This window comes from Camelina sativa, chromosome 17 (genome assembly GCF_000633955.1).
Source record: "Camelina sativa cultivar DH55 chromosome 17, Cs, whole genome shotgun sequence".
In the NCBI taxonomy this organism is placed as follows: Eukaryota; Viridiplantae; Streptophyta; class Magnoliopsida; order Brassicales; family Brassicaceae; genus Camelina; species Camelina sativa.
The window spans coordinates 18574654-18596394 of record NC_025701.1 but is presented as its reverse complement, the minus strand read 5'-3'; the positions used below and the strand labels follow the sequence as shown (position 1 = coordinate 18596394).

General features: G+C 32.5%; 4 protein-coding genes across 4 annotated transcripts; 3 read left to right on the top strand and 1 right to left on the bottom strand.

The window, feature by feature from the left end:
- LOC104757596 lies at window positions 515-2070 on the top strand. Its single transcript, XM_010480348.2, has 2 exons — window positions 515-737; window positions 1417-2070. The coding sequence occupies exons 1-2, from the start codon at window positions 607-609 to the stop codon at window positions 1886-1888; spliced, it is 603 nt and encodes a 200-aa protein (XP_010478650.1). The 5' UTR covers window positions 515-606; the 3' UTR covers window positions 1889-2070.
- Window positions 2790-3456, bottom strand: LOC104757595 (probable calcium-binding protein CML17). Its single transcript, XM_010480347.2, has one exon. It carries the CDS (start codon window positions 3345-3347, stop codon window positions 2847-2849), a length of 501 nt encoding a protein of 166 aa, XP_010478649.1. The 5' UTR covers window positions 3348-3456; the 3' UTR covers window positions 2790-2846.
- On the top strand, window positions 10923-12659 carry LOC109130024. Its single transcript, XM_019239194.1, has 2 exons — window positions 10923-11629; window positions 12164-12659. The coding sequence occupies exons 1-2, from the start codon at window positions 10998-11000 to the stop codon at window positions 12207-12209; spliced, it is 678 nt and encodes a 225-aa protein (XP_019094739.1). The 5' UTR covers window positions 10923-10997; the 3' UTR covers window positions 12210-12659.
- Window positions 17080-21591, top strand: LOC104759614 (probable transcription factor KAN2). The gene is made up of 6 exons (XM_019238727.1): window positions 17080-18232; window positions 18332-18408; window positions 19820-19865; window positions 19992-20136; window positions 20859-20919; window positions 21273-21591. Exons 1-6 carry the CDS (start codon window positions 17500-17502, stop codon window positions 21282-21284), a joined length of 1074 nt encoding a protein of 357 aa, XP_019094272.1. The 5' UTR covers window positions 17080-17499; the 3' UTR covers window positions 21285-21591.

The following is a 21741-nucleotide window of genomic DNA, read 5'->3' as shown; positions in this document are numbered from 1 at the left end:
GCTGTTATTGGAGAGATGATTTCTAAATCCATATGGAATTGTAAATTTTAGAAATCAAAACAGATGGATTTCGAAATAACATGTTTTATTCTTGGATTTCAATCATTCTATTTTACACTATCAAATCCATTCAAATCCATATAAAACATAATGTGGATTTTGAAATCCAAAAACAAATCATTAAATGAATAACAGAGGATTTTAAAAAGTATTTGTAAATCATGGAACCAATAACACATGATTTTGATAAGTATTTTAAAATCAATGATTGAATAACACATGATTTTTGTTCGGATTTCCAAATCCATCAAAATCATACATCCAATAACCCCCTTAGGTTATGTAGTCTCTTAATTAAGTTTAATGAGACTTTCACAAGATTCGTTATTAGAAAAGAAGAAGAAAAAAAAAAAAAGCACATTTTTAAGTCAGATTCGTTGGGTTTAACTCGGCCCATATGTTTATTATCAAAGTGGGCCAAATGAAGGCCCAATAAGATTGTATCAACGATGAACCAGTCGAAGAAGAGCAGTGAGACGACTACCGAAATGGCGATCATCAGATAATCGTGTAGCCGAAGAAGACGAAGAAGGTTCGAGAAGGAAGATGGTGCTCTGGGAGATAACTCTGGGAACAGCCTACTTCTTGGGACTGAGACGGACTTATAGGCTCGCCTTGAAGATCCAGCGACGTCTTGTTTCTCCGAAACATCCCAAAATCCGTCAGTTTCTTCATCGGTGAGATTTTTTTTTTGTTTATCTCGAGATCGTTTCGAATCTGGTTGATCAATGTTGATTGTGTTGTTCTCGATTCGTGAAATTAGGTTTTTGCTTCAGAATTTTTGAGAAATTGCATTGTTCTGTAATTGAAATTGTTGATTTCTGTTTATGCTTTTCGAATCGTTTGGGTTCAAAACCTGAGAGCCTCCCCTTGATGATGAATAGATACAACAATCCTATTGTGAATCTGGTTGATCGAAGCAGTTCCTTTACTGTAATCGATTCATTTGTGTAAAAATCAAGTCTATAGTTTCGTTTCTTGATCTCGTTGTTGTTGTCCTTGTTGTGTTTGATCTTTTGCAATTGAAGCATACAGCTCGATGTGATTTGTAGGAATTAGAGAACTAGCGGTGTGTTTGATGGTATCGTATCGTTGGATTCGCCTTTGGTTTCCAAGAGAGTTGTCTAATTGAGGTCTTTGAATCTATCACTTGCATGTGTTTGCTTGAGATTCTTGGAAAAGTTTATGAATATCATCGTTACGGTATTCATAACATCATCAGGTTGAAACTAGTCTAGTTACGGTATAGATTTCTTCCTTGTGATCCTCCTTTCTGTGATTTTTGACAGAAGCTTAGCTTCATTTGTTAGGGTTATGCTTATGCATTGACTGTGTTGTCCTGTTTGGTTGGTTCAGGAGGACTCGTAAAATCTTCGATGTGGCAGTTTCGGTTCACAAGAACATACAAGAGAGAGACATAGAAGTTGGTAGGAATCTTGGAAACTGGATTCTCCGTTGGCTAGACCGGATGAAACCAGCAGCTCAGATCCGTACTCGGGCAGAACTACCACATAACACCAACTCGAACTTGGACAAGGCAAAAAGATTAACGGAAATGTCCCGTCCCAAATCGCACACAAACACGACGCAGACTCCTCAAAACCGTGAATCCGATAGGCACTTGTTCTCCTCATTGAGACACTTCCGGCACAATCCATTCCCGTCTGTCTCTATGATGATCCAACCGCCGAGACCCAGTGGAACTTCAACTCAGTACAGACGCTACAGTGGCAATCTAGCTGCAAGTCTGATTCAGCCGAGCTATGTTACAGGTGGCAGGTTTGACGGTGTTATCAGGAAAGACATTTTGCAGTGGATGGCACAGTGATGAAAGACTAAGCAGCAAAAACCCATAAAAGAGTCTATAATCTTTCTTGACATAATTGTGCTTTTTATTTCCAGAAACTGATGTGATTTGTGGATAGAATCAGAAGCAAGTATGTAGAAAACATGACAATGTCTTATTTTCTTTCTAACGCTTGAATAATAAAGTTTCGTAGACTTTATTGAGATTATAATTAATAGTTTGAAACATATACTATACATGATCATTATCATTGCTAGTATAAATTCATTTAAACATTTCTCTTAAAATTGAGTAATATCTGAGATATGTGGAAGAGATCAAAGGTTTTGCAATTTTTGGCGATGGTGGTGACCGTTGAAGTTCAGTACTGTATTGTTTATTATTTTTTTCTAAAACATTTCTAACCTTTTCTGTAAGGTAATATTTTGTTGCAACAAAAAAATTTTACAATGAAATGCAACAAACTTTTGAGAAAATAAGAAACAAAGATGCATTAGATTTTTTTTCCTCTTTCTTTCTTTTTGAGCAAGATTATTTACATTCATGATTACAAAGAAACAAAAGTTACATGATATTTGTTTTCAATAAATATATTACTCGATAACAGATTATATTTCCCTACTAAAACTTAAACGTAATAATAACATCGTAGGTACATCGTTTTAGCTCTATCATCTTTTTAGACCTCAAAACATATGGATTGGTCTATCAATTGCTGGATCGAGTATATATCCATATTTCAATGAACTAATACATACATATGAAATTTGCCACAAGTAAGAGATTACTTAATGCGAAATATTTACTCATATCACCGAGGCATGTCAAGAATCTGAAAACTTAAAAGAACCGGAATTTCAACTTGAGTAATTATTGTAAATATAAGAATATATTTTCATGTAGATTAATGAAAACTACTAAGCATAGAAACTAAAAAGATTATGGGGGAAAATAATGGAAGAGTCCACTAAAAAAAACATCAACCCCATATATCATCATATGCAGCAGAGTTAATAGCCTTTGCGAACTCCTGAAAATTTATCCGGCCGTCTCCGTCGCTATCCGCCTCCTTAATCATCCCCGTCAATTCCGCGACCGTCAAGGCATGACCAAGCTTGGCCATAGAGTGAGCTAACTCCGCCGCAGTGATGAACCCGTTACCGTCCGTGTCAAATATCCTAAACAATCGGAGAAGCTGCTCCTCCGTGTAAGGAGTCGTCCTCCTCGCCGTCGAAAGAAGCTCCGGCGAGACCAAAGCCACGAAATCCGGGAACTCGACGAGTCCGTTGCTTTTAGAGTCGGCTTTGTCTATAAGCGTTTCGAATTGGTCTGGACTAGGTTTAATCCCGAGTGCTCGGAGAAGTGATCCGAGCTCAAGTTGGGTTAAGCTTCCGTCTTTGTTCCGATCAAATGACCGGAAAATCTCCCGGAGCTCATTGATTTGCTCCTCGTCTAACTTCTTGGAGACTTTGTGACTCATAGTAATATCACTTGCTTGATCTACACGTTTTCTTATGTCTAACTTTGAGAAATACACAAACGGAAACTTCTTTTTGTCTGTTTGTACTAGGTTTCGTTATAATCAGAACAACAAGAAATGTCACAAAATAAATTACAGTTTTTTTTTTTGGGAAATTAGATAAGATTCAACCTCAAGAGGCGATGGCTTGTTCTTTGGTTCCTCCATTTTTGGTGGATCTTCCTTTTTACTAGGGCTCAAACTTAAAACATGTTTTAGTAAACTCCCCAATAAATAAAAAAGAAAACTGAAACTCGTCTGATGGGTCTAAACATTAGCACAAGAATTAAAACTTTTAAGTTTTTGTGTTTTCTTTTTCTGATGAATATTTGGAACTATTTGAGTTTCGTTAGGTTTCTAAATAGTTTTTGACTTTTTTAGATGGATTTAAAGAAATCGTGATGATTTGCTACTAATATTCTCTCTGCAATATTCAAAGGTTATGAAAATGAGATATTTATATTTTAATTAAGTATTACGTTTTCAAAACATTTTAAAATAGGCAATGCATACATTTTTTGTTTTTAATAACAATCTATTTGAAAATATTTTTACAGATCACAAGGTTAATGATTAGGGGTGGGCATTCGGGTACCCTATATATCGGGTTTCGGGTCGGGTATTTCGGGTTTTCGGATGTTTGGGTTTAGAATTATAAGATCCATTCGAATAATTTTAGATTTCGGATCGGGTTCGGGTAAACACCCATCGGGTTTGGGTTACACCCAAACTATCAAACTAAACAAACTGATTGTAATCATCAAATATAAAAAACCCAACTTCATCATACCATATTGAGTTCAATAAAAAGAAATGACAAATCCAAACACAAAAACAATAAGTTCATAAACCAATAGTTCTTCTTGATTTCCTGAAACATGAAATGACACCAAATTGTTTTTGTGATCATCAAATATAAAAAACCCAACTTCATCATACCATATTGAGTTCAATAAAAAGAAATGACAAATCCAAACACAAAAACAATAAGTTCATAAACCAATAGTTCTTCTTGATTTCCTGAAACATGAAATGACACCAAATTGTTTTTGTGATCATCAAATATAAAAAACCCAACTTCATCATACCATATTGAGTTCAATAAAAAGAAATGACAAATCCAAACACAAAAACAATAAGTTCATAAACCAATAGTTCTTCTTGATTTCCTGAAACATGAAATGACACCAAATTTAAAGTTAGAATCCATCTAGAAATAAAAAAAAACATACTAAATCAGAATTCTTAAACAAAAACATAATGTGTATCCAGTTTAAATCATGCTTTTAATTATTATAACTCAGACTAATTAACTGTTCGTTGACTCCACTACTAAAACAAATTCAGAATTGAGGCCAAAAATAAATAAAGTACAAAAGAAACACATACATACTCATACACACAAGCAATGAAATGTAAGAAACCCACTCCAACACTTTAAATTAATTCTCGCGGAATTGATGATGAATCAAGAAACAAGAAATCGGGAATGGTTATGGTCTTATGGATGCTTTCGGGTGTTTAATCGGGTGTTCGGGTATACCCGGTCGGATTCGGGTATCCGTTTTATTTAATATGAACACCCGATCAGATAGTTTGGGTGATTTATACCCGACCCGAATTGTTTACTTCGGGTTCGGGTTCGGGTTCGAGTTCGGGTATCGGGTGCGGGTATTTTGCCCACCCCTTAATGATCATGTTTAGCTAGGCCTGGGCATTCGGGTACCCGTTCGGGTTCGGTTCGGGTATTTTGGGTTCGGATTCGGATTATCCGAAGTTGACAAAACTCAAAATTTTAGTATCTAAGTTAGTCTAAATTATTCAATAATACGCAATATATCTAAAAATTTAGAGTATTTTCTATCTAAATTTACTAATAAACAGTTTAAATACTTCAAATTGTCGAAAATATCTAAAAATATGAATATTTTGAACACTTATATTATTAAAATTATAAATATTACTAATATATTACTACTATATATTAATAATGTTGGTATATTCGGACACCCGTTCGGATTTCGGTTCGGATCGGATTCGGATTCGGGTTTTCGGATTTAGAGATTTAGAACCCGTTCGAGTATTTTACAATTTCGGATACGGATTCGGATCGTGTTTTTTGGATCGGGTTTGGATCGGATATACGGATCCGGGTATTTTGCCCAGGCCTATGTTTAGCTGGCGATACACATACCGTTAATAAAACACCAACCCACTCAGACCGATCCGGATACAACTAAATTTCATTTTCTGCCTTTATAGTAGATCATAATTTTTTTCTTTTTCTTTTATAGAATGCATGGATTTTTATTTTGTCACTAGCTAATATTATTTAAGGACAACATTTTTTTACTGCGGCGGTGAAGTATATTTGTGAATCTAATAAAAATCTGATTATGTGGACATAGAATCCTAAATGAATGGAATTTTCCACTATATATTATAACAAAGCATGAATAGAGAATTATTTTTGAAAAAAAATTAGAGAATTTCTGGAATATATATTAAAATTAATAAAACAAAACTATTCTATTTTACAATATGGGAAAAGAATACATATAAAGACGAGCGAACCGACACAATAAAAGAAGAAGTAGAAGAAGAATTAAGCAATGTTAATGGTTCTTGTCAATATGCATATATCATATATAAATTAATTATCTTTATATATTATATTTTATATGAGTGGAGTGATTAGTATTTGAACAGATTTCGTAGGGCATTTATATAAAAAACTGTCTTTCCTCAAAGTCACTGGAAAGATTCATTTTGTTTCCCCTTTTCCTTTAAAATTTTATTTTGTTAAAAGCATCATTTACCTTGGAGACATTCGAGTTAACAACGCATTTTCCACTTTGAAAATCCACATCAAAAGATAAATGTGATAAAAATTAAGACAACAACGAACATAATTCACCTACGTTTACATGTTACATTTTTGTTCCAAAACCAACATGCATTTTCGTTTCGTATATGGTTTATAGATTATTGGTGTTACATAAAGAGAGGTTTATTTAATTATTTATATACAAGAAAATATCCGTATATATATGACATGAAATCATATTTTAAGCTCGTATTTTACCTCATTTGCGTAACTAACATATAATATAAATATTTTAGTTATTATAAAATCGGAACTTTTATAGCAAGAACCATGCATACCATATAAGTAACTTCATATAATTAGCGTTTTCACATATATATATCCGTTTGGGGAAAAATACTTCCTCTCTCTCTCTCTCATCGTATAATTAAAACAGTCCAAACAGTGGGGAACAAATATACTTTCAGATTAACAAGTCATCAAGAAAACGAGTTTAGACCACTGAACACCGCTCCGCTGTCTGCCTTGATATTTGAGAAAATACTAGAACAATGACTAATTATGCAAATCAAAGAATTATAAGAATGTTTCTGTGATCGAGTTTTAAGCTGGAGTAAGACATTCTACGGCTTAAATAAATTGCTGTTTTTGTGAGCTATCTATGAGATAAGTCCCGCAAATCGAAATATTTTTAGTATCGAATTTTGCTTGAATCTAATCTTCATATATAAAGATATGAGCATGCATTTATAGTGGCCACACTTCGGTTAAATTATGCATTATCATATCGGATTATAGATGTGAACTGGTTCACGTTATTTGTGAAATAAACATCACATCATGCATATGCTCAACGCTTGAGATTTCACATTTCACATTTATTAATCTTTAACCAATCTTTTTTTTTTGGTTCTTTAAACCTAGAAGCAATACGTTTAAACTTTGACGTGGATGACTGTCAGTTACTTTCTAATTCGATCTAAGACATTTTCATATCAACGCACATGAATCTTATCGTCGCAATTTTTTTTTCTTTTTTGTAACTAAGCCACTTATATCATCAATATTTTAGGAGAGAATCAATCCAATCTTCCACTAAATTTGTACTTTTTGGCACATAAATCATCTTTTTTATCATTTAGACTTTAATTTTGATTATATCCTAATTTTCCTATGTGAAGAATAATGATCTTAGAATAATATCTTTTAACCACCAAGAAAGTATATATGCATATGTTATTATACAAAATGATTATATATGACACAGAAAACTATTTGGTTGCACACAAAAAAAAAGAACCGAAAACTAACTACAGTTTATTTTCTTTTAAAATTATCATTTATTTTTGATTTGAGAAATATGCAAAAGAATTATAGTGGAAATAATTTTAGAATGTGAAAAATTATTATTATTTTGTATATATATAAAGGAAAAGCCTGTATGGTGGTGTATGTTTTCTCGGTATGCATAAGTTGTTTTTCTTTAAAATTTAAATCTTCTATCACAAGTCCTTTGTCTTAAAGTATTATTATGAGAAAAGATTTGATGTGAAACAAAAGTTAAGTTTTCTAAACAGTTATGCGGGAAAAAGAGAGGTTTATGTTTCACGATGTAGACAGATTAACCTAATCAAAGAATAATGTTAGGAAAAAAGATATTCTTATTTACTTAAAATATTATTAAATGGATACCAAATTCAAAATGCACATATATTTGAGAGGTAAAGAAAACTAATATTCCACCTGAAAAGAGCCACCATTCAATGGGAACAAAATCTTTTCTTGAATGTACTATAAAGGTTGAAACTTAAAGAACATTACCAGAATGTTTTTTTTTTTTTTTGGTGAGGTATTGATCACACGAAAGAATGAAATCAATTATTTTATTTTATTTTATTTTGAATAAGACATTACCTAACAATCATGTTTAATTCCTTTATTCCAAGAAAAAAATAAAATACAGTTACATATATTACGTGTCATTGTAGTTAAAATTGTAGTCTTAGACTTGGTATTATATTGGTAAATAGATATGAAAAGTTGTATGTGATATATGGTGTTTTTATTAGTTATGAGTATTTGTTTGCTCTCTTATTTTATATTTTTTATTGAGTCAAAGTGTGTTTTTGAAATTTTTTAGTTCTTTATCGAGTTTTTATAGGGTTTAGGACATTTTAGATGAAAATGGAGAAAAAATAAGTCATTCTGGATATAAACAAGCATATGAAATAGATGTTGGTTCACGTGAAAACCTGCCTACTAGAGAAATCCGCCGGGATAAGCAACAAAGTCTAAACTGGTAACTTTCACGTTAAAACCCGCCTATCTGAGAAACCCGCCTAGCTGATAAACGAAGTCAGAACCGGCAAGTTTCACGTCAAATCCGCCTATATGAGAACCCCGCCTGGCTAAGAAACATAGTCTACACCGGCAAGTTTCATGTTAAAATCCACCTACCTGAGAAACCTGTTTATCTGAGAAAATGTCATAACTAGGCCGTTACCTTTTTACCTTATTTTGAGAATTTTATAAATACTTTTTATTTGTTGGGAGAAAAATCTTAAATTTTATTCTATGCTTTTTTCTGCAACATGAGACTTTTTGTAAGCCACTTTTTTGGGATTCTAGAGATTCATTTTCATTGACAATTTGGAAAAGATTTCTAAAACCGTTCTTATTATTTCTGCAATTTAATCATGTTTTCTTCATCTATGATTTTTGTTTTCTCTTTTGCAATGTGTGAGTAGTTCTCCAATTGGGTTTTAGGATTCTAATTAGGAGATTCAATGAATTTATGTTTTAATTATTGTTTGGAGTTCTTAATCCTTAGGTTCTTTGATTCACATTATCTTAATGCTAAAATAGGACTGATCACCTTGTTTTAGACTCTAGATTTTTCTATGCATCAAAAGTGTTCAATAGAATACCTGAATGAGTTTGAATCGAGCAATATATTTCTAGCCTTCGAAAGTTGATGTTAGGATGCATTGTGAACTTAATGCACTTGATTGTAATGCAAATTTGGCTAGGAGGTTGCAAATGAAAGTTTAGCAAACTAATAGTTAAATTTAGTTTCTAATGCCTTGAAAGAGGGTTAGTCTATTATAGTCTTCATGTTCTAGAATGGTTCTTAATTATTGAATTCCATATTTTATTTTCTCATTAGTCATTGATCTCTGATATATCCTATGACCCAATGTTTTAATCCCATAAGTTTAATCGTTTTATTTCTTGCATTTTTATTTACGATTTCTGAAACCAAACAAACTATCGTTCGTTCACTTTAGCTATTTACGACTCTTACAAATCTTTAGTGTACCATTGATCTTGGTGGATTCGACTCCGTATATACTGTCTTGCGGTTAAGTGTATTAGGTAATCACTCGAGCAATCAATATGTAACCTACTCTTTTCCAAAAATAATAATACAGCTTTTAAAATTTTATAATTTTATTAGTTTAGAAGAGAACAAAGGCTGATGAAAAATATGAAAGAGTAAAACCCACTAAAATTCTTGAAAATAAAAACACTTGGTAATTAGAAAAATAAAATTGTAAATGATACTAAAATTTATATCACTATCATGATAGCCTACTCTATTCGTTGATAATTCATTTTTTTCAGAGATCTACATGGCGAAAATATTTTTGTATAAATAATATGAACATTCAATAAAATCTATTCAATTATTGCGAAAAGTATTCATCAGTAGTGTGTATTTATTCTTTTTTCTTTTGGTTTGACAGCATATAGTTTGTATAAATTTAAAAGTAAATATAATAGAAAAAGAATATTAAATGCTGAATAGAACTCTGTTTTTTTCAGTACTCAATCTAATCAAAACTAATGAATTGGAATAATTTGAATTAATTTGATTTGATATGAACAGTTGAGAGTTGAAATTACAAAAAGGAAAACATGTATGTTTGGTTATTATATATTCAAATATTTGAAAATCTTAATGCCTCTTCATAGTGGTAGTGGTACTTATTTAAATCCTTCATCGAATTTCTATGTGAATTGTTTGCTTTTTTTTTGTCATCATTAAATCGACAAGGCCCGATTCATAGCCAATCCTTACAACGCGGGATAACGCGACTTAGTGGAGTCGAACTCCGGTGGGATCGGTCGCAGAGGTGGTGCTGTAACCACTTGAATGTTCTGTTGATGGGTGAATTGAAGGGTGCACCACACAGTTGTGACATAATTGTGATAAAGCCTACTGTTCTAAGCTATGAAAGCAGCACACAATAGCCTAATACAAAAAAAAAAAAAAAAAGTTGAAAAAAAAAACACAAAAGATATTATGGATTATTCCAAGGTGCTGAAAAGAATTTATAGTTGTAGATTTATAAGGTCTAAAATTTGGAGAAATATAAAGGATTAATAAATTGTAGACAGGAAAAAATAGTTTCATAATTGTTAGAGAGCATTCAAGTGTGATTTTGGATGCTACACGCTGGGAGATTTCTATTTCCATTTTATGAGTTTCCTAGAATAATTAAAAGGCTTAAACTACCTCAGAAAATGAATGATGTCGTTTGAGGGTCTAAGATTTGAAGCAATAAAAATTTAGGGTTGTGAAACAAATCTTGAAGGAAATAAGAAAGGAAAAAAAAGTTCTACAAGGATGTACTTTATAACTATTGGAATGAGAGTTACATCCATGAAAGTTATATAGATGGACTTTGGTGTAAATATATTTCAAAAGAAAAGAAGTGAAATATATTTTACATCATTGTCATAGTTGAGAATATGGTGGATATTTTGCAGCCTTTAAAAGAATGTTAAAAATTCTACAAGCAGTATTATATCCAAAGATGTTCACAATTTTGTCTCGACTTACGATATTTGCCAAAGGAAAAGTCTCATATATTGGAAGTCAATTCTCTCGAAACCTTTTGAAAGATCAAAATCTGGCTAGTTCCCCACTCAACGGTTGGAGATGGTTTCCGGCAAACCTCAACAACCCCTCTATGTGTCCAGACCCTATGATAGCGGATCGAAAATCCACAGTTGCTTACAAGTCCCGATCTGGAGTACCATGCACAGATGAGATTCATCTCTTCCTGGTTTCGTCGATGGCAGGAGCGATCTCTCTTGGACCATCTATTGCACCTTGCCAGGAGGAGACGCGGACGGCGCACGGCGAGATTCTTTTCAGGGTCATGGTTTCCTCTCCTAATTGGATCTCCGCTCCAACCGCACACCACCGCCATAACTTGGCGGGGATGAACGTGCTTCCTTCAGAGACATGCCATCCACCGCAAATCGTCATGCTCTCTCCGATCTGCCGCCGCCCACAAATCTGCCTTTGGACAACAAATGAAACCCTAGGGTTTTCTTTGATGGACCTGAAACCTGAAGTCGGCCCATTAGCAGTCATCAAGCCTCAGCCCACTACGAAAAAATGCAGGTCCGATATTTACTCTTTGGTCAGTTTATAGCTTGTATCAAGATCTAGGTCGTGAGAATATCCTCATAGGTCGAAGACTCCTATTGAGGAATCATCGGACTAGATTGCTAGGCCTGCTTAATCAGTATCTTATATCCCTGGTAACGGCTCTTTATATGGTGTTTATCTTTGCTCCCCTTATCCTGAAGCCTTCCATCGGTTTAGTGCTGAACTCAAATTACTTTCTGCTTAACCCCGGTGTTAGGAGACCTTTGGTTACCAATGATTCCTTGCAAATTCTATTTAGCGATCTTATGCATCACTCCGCTGCCAACAGTTCAAGGAGTTGTGTCTTTTTCCCGAATCCATTAGATCTTTATCCCCAACCTTTGTCACCAAACCTGAAGCTCATGTCTGCTCATGTATTGTCACTGTCAACCCGGCTACAAAGCATATGTGAATTTCTTAATCTCCATAGCCATGGCTCTTATGTGAGAGAGAAACTACCGGTTATGTTACGGTTTGACAGTTATCTTGTTTGTATCATGATGATAGCTTCAAAGGAAGCCTCTACTGCTCCAAAGTTCAAAAAGTTTCTTGAGATGGTTTATGCACTACTTCGAGTAGCTCCTCTCGTGCCGGCGAGAAGCATAACCGCAGCAAACTTATCAACGTCATATAGTCAATGTTTGACAATGACCATTGTGTCTACCATGGATATACTCATGGAAGATCTTTCAACAAACCTTGATCTCTCATGGGTCAAACTCTCTTGGTATTGTGATGAATGAAATCAAATATTGGTGTTTCAAAAAAAAAAAGAATCAAATTATTGTTCAAAGTGTCGACCAAGTGGATGACCCAAAATTTGCCAAAAAAAAAACATTCTTTTTGGTTCAATAATGAAGGTAATTTGGTGAGGATCCAAATAGGCAGAGGGCTTCCACTTGAATGTTCTGTTGATGGGTGAATTGAAGGGCGCACCACACAGTTGTAACATAATTGTGATAAAGCCTACTGTTCTAAGCTATGAAAGCAGCACACAATAGCCTAATACAAAAAAAAAAAGTTGAAAAAAAAACTCAAAAGATATTATGGATTATTCCAAGATGCTGAAAAGAATTTATAGTTGTAGATTTATAATGTCTAAAATTTGGAAAAATATAAAAGATTAATAAATTGTAGATAGGGAAAAATAGTTTCATAATTGTTAGAGAGCATTCAAGTGTGATTTTGGATGTTACACGCTGGGAGATTTCTATTTCCATTTTATGAGTTTCCTAGAATAATTGAAAGGCTTAAACTACGTCAGAAAATGAATGATGTCGTTTGAGGGTCTAAGATTTGAAGCAATAAAAGTTGAGGGTTGTGAAACAAATCTTGAAGGAAATAAGAAAGAAAAAAAAAGTTCTACAAGGATGTACTTTATAACTATTGGAATGAGAGTTACATCCACGAAAGTTATATAGATGGACTTTGGTGTAAATATTTTTCAAAAAAAAGAAGTGAAATACATTTTACATCATTGTCATAGTTGAGAATATGGTGGATATTTTGCAGCCTTTAAAAGAATGTTAAAAATTCTACAAGCAGTATTATATCCAAAGATGTTCACAATTTTGTCTCGACTTACGATATTTGCCAAAGGAAAAGTTTCATATATTGGAAGTATAGCCACTTATTTGTGAGTTTGAGTACAAAGCTATTTGAGCTACTGAAGTGATGAACTTTGACATCAAAGAGGTGTTGCTTCATAAATTTTTTTTGTGAAACGTTCAAGAACTCTAGAATATATTTAAAAAAAAAGTTTGGCATAATAAAAAAAAAATATTTTGCAGTCCCTGAAAGAAGATGAATAAGTATATTGTTAATCCCCAGTTGAACCTAACCTCTTTTCCAAGAAGCTAAACCCAATGCATTTTAATTTTGATATTTCAAAATGTTAAACAGTTTTTGCCCCAAATGTGTTTGATACAATAGCAAAGCCAATTTAAAACAAAAAAAAATGAAAAATTGTGTATAAGTGGTTAGTAAATTAGATGGATATAATTGCCAATGCTAATTGATTGGCGAATTTAACCAATAAAATTTTAGCATAATTAGATGTTAGAAAAGTTTGTGTGATTGTCTAGATGTATAGATTAAAGTTCTTTTGATATGGTTTTTTTCAGTCGGTAATGTTTGTTAGGTACATCAAGCTTCATTGGAAAACAAAAGTAAGGGATAGATTTAGAAACTTATATGAACTAGATCTTGAAACCAAGTTTCATAAATTTAAGTTCGTCATTGTAGCCGTAGGATTCAATAAAATTGATTGTTGAGTGCCCCTGACGGTTACCTTGTGACATTTCTTATAACTACAATTACCGTTTGCTTCAGTCAGAAAACTGTGTTTCTTTTTGTTGTGGTAATTAGAAGCACATTAATTTCTATGCTTAGCTCGATTTGATCGAATCTCTTGAAGTCCCGACTTGACAAGTCATGCATTTAGAACACCGTTTGAAACTCGTGTGCATACTTTTACCAAAAAAACTCGTGTGCATATATAACTGACTATTTCATGAACCTTCTCATATACAATTTCTAAGGTAAAATTTTTTTTCTAAACTTTTTACTTCTATATATATCCATAATATTACACTAATATGATGAATTTATTTTGTATTTATATCCCAATTTTTTTTTTTACTTTTATGTTTATATTTATCATGTAAACTAGATATGTAAATATATTTTCTTTATTTTAGAATTTTGTTATTATACTTGATATGTAAATATAGTTTCTTTATTAATTTTAGAATTTTCTTTAATACATTTTGTTTTCTAACAAACTTAAATATTTTATTTTGGACTATAAAACTTTCAGTATTTGTTTTACGTATTTCTTTTGGACTCGTATGTCCTCGTATTTATATAAATTAGTATTCATTATTTTAGAAAATATTATATTTTACACACAAATACCTAGGCATATACACATATCCTCGAAGCATGTGTGTTTTATTATTAGACCGTAGTTCTAATTGCCGCATTGACCATTCAATAGCCAAAACCGTACCTAACTAGCTATATATTTACGTAATCCTCCTACATATTTGTATACGTGTATACTCATACGGTAAAGTTTATTTTATTTACAAAAATTTGATGCTCCGTAATGGTTGCTGCTACCATTAATGGGTCATAATTTTAAAATTGAGTGAGGTTCTTCTACCACATTTAATGTTGTGCGAGTTGGACATTCTATTTAACTCTTTTTTTTCTTATCTCTATTTGCTTTCAAATACTATGAACCTTGCAATGATGTAAAAAAAACAAAAACGAGCTATGTTAGTTTTATTTTTACATTCATAACATAACAGACGAACTTATTAGTCAGATATTATAATAATTGTAAAAAAAAAAAGAAAATCATCCCAAATTTCTAATAATATTCTAACATGGTTCAAATAATATAAACATTAAGCATGATTCGATATTAAGTACACCGGTATTTTTGGGTTTATTGGGAACCTTGTGAAAAACTCAAGAATCTAATACTAGTAATAGTTTAATACTAATTGTGTTTGTGTCATTAATGTAGAATGCTTATTGTGCTATAATATACTACTACTAGTAGTTGTGACTAATCAAAAAATCAAAATCAGCTACAGAAACATGTTTGTGAATTTCAAGAAAATTAAGATCAAATGTCGTTTTCTTATGGAGATTTCTATTCCCCATGGAGGTATCTTGCCGATCTCTATGCCTAAGTCATCGGCACTACTAACCATTATGTCACGATGATTTAATATAGTATGGTTTTAATAAACTGAACACATCTATTATTTTAATATCTCGTAATTAATTTGCAGGTATCCTTCAAATCATTTTTCGACAAGATTTTAGAGTCAGTCAAATATTGAACCATTCAAATTTTATTATTCAATGAACCCGTCTCTTCTATTCTAAGTAGTTGAGCGATGTGATTATTGTCTTCTTCTTAATTTTTTATAAAATTCTAGCTAGTATTTGTTTAAAATGAGGCATTTGATTGGGTTTGGGCTTTTTCTTTTTAATCTTTCGATTGTCCTTTTGACAAACCACAACAATATAGTTCGCATAGTAAATCCGACATTGTAAATTACAATGTTATCCCCAACTTGATTGACTCGAGCTGGCTGTATTGGGAAGGTTTGAAACCACATGATAGTATGATATATATATATATATATATTTTTTTTTTTATATTAACAATATACTAATTTCTGCTAATCAATTTTGAATTTCAAATATCAACTTAGTCTGCATGTTTAGTTTTAATTGTTTTCCAAAATAGTGTCTAACAAAAAAGTTTTTTTTTTTTAATCATCTAGTACTCACATAAAGATAATTTCGGAATTAATTAATAATTGTAATATCGAGTAGTTCATATAGGTCACCATCGTTCATTGTGATATTCACAATAGCAATTGCTATAAGTGAAGTCACAGGGGTTTATGTTGGACTTGATTTGAAACATCACTCTGAGAAAACAGATTATTCAAAAAAACATGTGGTAAGGGTTTTTAATCATTAAGGTATAATTTACAAATGAAAGGAAAAAAAACATAGGGAGAAGAGAAAAGTGATAATCATGTGAAAGAGAGAGTCATACAAGCTAAAATAAGCAAACTTTGTTTTGTTCCTCTTTTTTTCCCCCTTTTTCTCACTCTTTCTTTTCATCTTTTTCTTTGTTCTTCCTTTTTTCATTTGAGATTTTAAGCTTTTTATATTTAAATTTTATTCTTCTTTTTGGAATGAATATAGGGTTTGTAAAAAGGATAAATCAACCTTGGGTTTCAGTTAAAAGCAAAGGATAGAGAGAGAGCGTGTGGGATGCTAAAGATTGATGAAAACCATTCCAAAGTTTTCACCTTTCTATTCTTCTTCATGTGATGAATATTTTAGTTAATTTATGTTTAGAAAAAGACATTCCAAGGATCACTTTATTCTACAAAATGAACATTTTCTTTTTGTTTTTCTTTAAATTCCGTATGTCATATAGACTTTTTTCTCATTCCCACCATATTAGTTCAACGCAAATTAAGTTATGACATAACTGATTTGATAATCTTCATATCCAACTTATAGACGGCCATCGCCAGAAAAAAATCAAAGAATCATATATCATTCCATTAACTATGAGACCAAGATAGCTATATATTTTCGAAAATTTCACTTCACAAGTTTATTGGTTTTGAGGAAGAAAAAAAAGAGTAAAAAGATGAAAAATAAAATAAAAGGTGGAATGTAGATTAAGAAAAGAACAATAAAAATGGTTTAAAACAAAAATAAAGGATTTACTTTTCTGCTCCAAAGAAAAGAAAAGAGTGCAAAGAAAGAAAGAAAAAAGAAAGCCTTATTTACCATTTACCACTTTTGTTTTTTTATTTCTTTTTCTTTTTTCCAATTTCTTTATCTCTTTGCTTTTCTTCCCCTTTCTTAACCTAAATTCCTCTAGCCCCCCATGTCCACACAAACACCTTTCTCTCTCCTCTCTCTCATACACACACTCAAGTGTCATTTTCTCACATATACTTCACACAAAAGAAACAAACATTCACTACATACTACCTTGTCATTGATTTTTCTCTCTCTATATCTCTCAAAAATCTTTGCAAAATCTGCTTAACCTCCAACTATAGAGAAACAACATTCTCAACAAAACCCAGAAATATCTTCCTCAAATCCTTAATACCCATTTTCTTTTTCCTCCCTTACCCACAATATAAAAAAAATTAGGATAGCTCTCTTTTTATTATTTTCTTTGTCTTTAATTCAAGCGAACAAGAACTAGGGTTCATCTCTGGAAACTGACTGAAGAATCTATTCAAGAAGAATAATATAATAAGTTTAAAAAGGTCTCTTTCATGGAGCTGTTTCCTGCTCAGCCCGATTTATCTTTACAGATAAGTCCTCCTAACAGCAAACCGTCATCGACATGGCAGAGAAGAAGATCAACAACTGATCAAGAAGATCATGAGGAACTCGATTTAGGGTTTTGGAGAAGAGCTCTCGATTCAAGAACATCTACTCTCGTCTCTAATTCCAGCTCAAAGCCAACCAATCATCCATTCCAAGACCTTTCGCTCTCTAACAACTCTCATCATCATCAACAACATCAACATCACCAGCCTCACCTTGTCCCTAATTGCAACGGCTCTAACATCTTGACCTCTTTCCAATTTCCGACACAACAGCAACAACAACACTTACAAGGGTTTCTTGCTCACGACCTTAATACTCACTTGAGACCAATCAGAGGAATCCCACTTTACCATAACCCTCCTCCTCATCATCATCACCGTCCGCCGCCGCCATGTTTCCCTTTCGATCCGTCCTCTCTAATTCCTTCTTCCTCCCCTTCTCCACCGTCTCTTACCGGAAACAACCATAGCTTTAATACTAGTAGCGTAAGTAACTCCGGTTTGATTACAAACCCTAATTACCACAATCATCATCATCATCACCAGACACTGAACAGAGCGAGATTCATGCCAAGATTCCCGGCTAAGAGAAGCATGAGAGCTCCTCGGATGCGATGGACAACCACTCTCCATGCCCGGTTCGTTCACGCCGTTGAGTTACTCGGTGGCCATGAAAGTATGTTCCTTTTACCTTAAGGCTTATCTCTTTCTCATTTCTTAATTACCCTTTTAATAAAAGTTTAATGAGTTCTTGTTTTATTCACTTGTTAATTAGGAGCAACACCTAAATCAGTTCTTGAGCTCATGGATGTCAAAGATCTCACCTTGGCTCATGTTAAGTCCCATTTACAGGTAAATTAATTAAAAGTATAGATAGTCATTTCTATGATTGCTATATAATTAGTTGGGATGAAAAAAAAAGTTTTATAAGCAAATAATTAGTTAATAGTGTAATAATCGTCTCGGGTATCGATGCATTTGACTCGGTGACTTCCTTAAATCAGAGTTCCACTCGAGTCAGAACAGATCGAATCTTGTTTTCTTCTGATCCTTCCTTTTTTATTCTTATCTTAATTAAATCCAATTTTGCCAACCAATAATGCAGCCCTTGCTTGAGTTAAGACAAAAGAAAAATGCATTTAAACATTCCATACATATTTATATTATAAATAAAAATTTCATGGTCCTTGATCGACAGTCTTCTTTTTGCAAGTTTTTTTAAAATAAAATTTCGTCTTGGAAGATTAAACTTGTCCTGTTACAAGTAAACCAAAAATTACTCAATATTACTATTACTGACACACATAGAATAGAAAGTTAGAGAGAGAAATTGAGAGATGGAGAAATTGCGTAAGTGATTGTGCTAATTTTCAAGAAAAACATTAGTAGTACTTTGTGGTTTCTTATCATCCATTTTTCTTGGGTTATACACTAACATTTGGACTTTGTTTCTACATAATCATTTAATTTTACACATTTTATCGTATTCGAATTAAGTATGATTGGGCTTATTTTGTAATGTATATATATATATATATTTATTTATTATGATACTATAGCTCACAAGTCTAATTTCTTATTAGGGATAATTCTTAGGACAATCTAATTATGGATAAATTCTAAGTAATAAGAATATATCGGTAGGAAAAAAGTAATTTTAATAATAATGAAAATAGAAAAATCAGAAAGGGAGAGTACAAGAAATACCATCATTTCTCAATGATGAATTGGTTTTGGTCTTACACACAGTCACGGAGAGAGAGAGAGAGAGAGAGAGAGGAGGTTCATCTAACTTAACCATGGTTCCACTTCTCCATATGTTTAATGGGCTAGATTTTAACCATGGTTAGACACATAAATTCATGCATGGGTACATGAAAATCGCAAACTTCATTAATAATGTCAATTAATGCTTCTGTGTCCGAACAGTTCCAATTTTTTTTTCTAAATTATTCCAATGTGTCTGTGCACATATATATAACTAGTAGAATATAATTGTATGCGTATCAGCGTATATATATGTTTCTTATTTTGAAAATTGGTTGGGACTATTCAACTGTGTCGGAAGACAACAGTACATTGGTCTCCTTACTTTGGTCTCTTCTTCCTTTGCCATATGATTCGATACATGCATCTATATATATACGGAACTAAGAGTTTTGCTTTTTGACTTATTAATCGAAATTTTAATACTGCTGACTAATACTGTACATGCGTTTTCTTAATTATATTTTTGATGAACATTTTTAAAAAATATTATCAGATGTACAGAACAGTGAAGACAACCGACAAAGCAGCAGCTTCGTCAGGTTAGTGTTAGGGAAATAATTCAGATTCTTTTGCGGTGAAATTTTTGGATATATATGGTTTAATAATGATATTGTATGATTCTGATAGAAACCCTAATTGTTTGTTTTCTTCTATATGTTATTTAGGACAATCTGATGTCTATGAAAATGGATCGTCAGGAGATAATAACTCAGACGATTGGATGTTCGATATGAATCGAAAATCTAGAGATAGTGAGGAATTGACGAATCCTCTAGAGAAAGGAAATGGCCTATGGACCAATTCTTCCGGGTACGTGCATATACGGTCTATCTTTACTCATACATTCATGCCTAGATATAGATGATTATTCCATCGTTAATACTTAATAACTACATGTAACGTGAAGTCTCGCTCAAGCATGTACATGTTGCATGCTTTTATATATTTATATATAATATAAGTGTAGTTAAGAATTGGGTTAGGTTTTATGTTTCAGCTTTGTAGTCCTGTTTTGTCTCTTTCTCAGCCACAAACCCAACGGATTGGCGTTGAGACAAAACACATGATGGGTTAATCATCATGTGTTGTTCGCTCTCACTCCACAGTCACAACTCAGAAGAATACACACACACATATATATATAAATTAATTCGAGATATATATTTAGGGGAATTAAAGCTCTTTTAGAATGGTTTACACATGATCAAATGGGCAAACACATGGGTTGGAGGAAAAAGATTGATTTCTCAACTTTATACTAAAAATAAAGTAAGATATATATGTCAGAATATAATATTACAACGTTCTAAACTTTGCTTACGTTAAACAAACAGCCATGCCAGTCGACAGAGATAAAAACAACTTTGTTATTACCAAAAGAAAGACGCTTTGTTTTCTTTCGTCTTGTAATTTCATATCTTCCTTTTTCACTTTCTTCATCTTTTTGTTTATTTCTTTGATTTTTTCATTTTTATTTATTCATTTCTATAAAGCGAATATCACATATAACAAGCTTTTGTTGGCTTTTGCAGAGAAGCACGTTTGCATGGGAAGCTAATCGATAACGTTGCAGAAATTATGCTACCTTCTGAGGTACGATACATCTCTTTCTGCAACATATAACTATGTATACGAAAATATGTGTGTGTATAGTATATGTATTGTACTACATATCAATTTATCTATGCATTGTCCATTTCTTTTCATTGCTAAGTCACCCGAAAACATAAAAAGGGGTGCCACAAAAAGGGCTTTCATTAAAGCTTGCTTTAGGAATTTTCAAAAGCAAAGGGTATTTTCGCTATTTAGACATTTATTCGGAAAAATAAAATAAAAGAAAACCTAACCATGTTGACATTGACCATGATGAGTTTTTTTGTTTTGACCTTTGACACGCATATATTGTGACTTGTGAAAGCTTATGCCTTGAGGTGCGGTTATCTAAGTTTGTCTTATAGGCTAATATGGGCAAAAGCAAAAACCACGGCAGCTTCCATTGAACAATAAGAAAGAATAAGATGTCTATAATTGTGTCAATGTCACACACTAGTCCTTAGGACAATAAATAGGGTAAGCTTAGATCTTAGAACTATTTTCTTAATTAGTGGAAGATTTAACCCCTAGGGAAATGTTAAGATTATTTTTACTTAGTGTTGCATAAGTTTCTGCACTTTATAAACTAATGATAAATTATTTACATTTACATGATGATCATTCATATAATAATGCAAAGCATATATTTACACAATGGAAGATTTTCCTAATTGTGATGAATGTTTTTTTTTAAAATTGGAACAGAAGGAAATAGATGGAAAGTGTTCAAGTTATGAAAGAATATCATCAGAAGAGATGAGCTCATCAAGCATCTCGGGAACAAGTCCATTCAAGCCAAATCTTGAGTTTACTTTGGGTCGA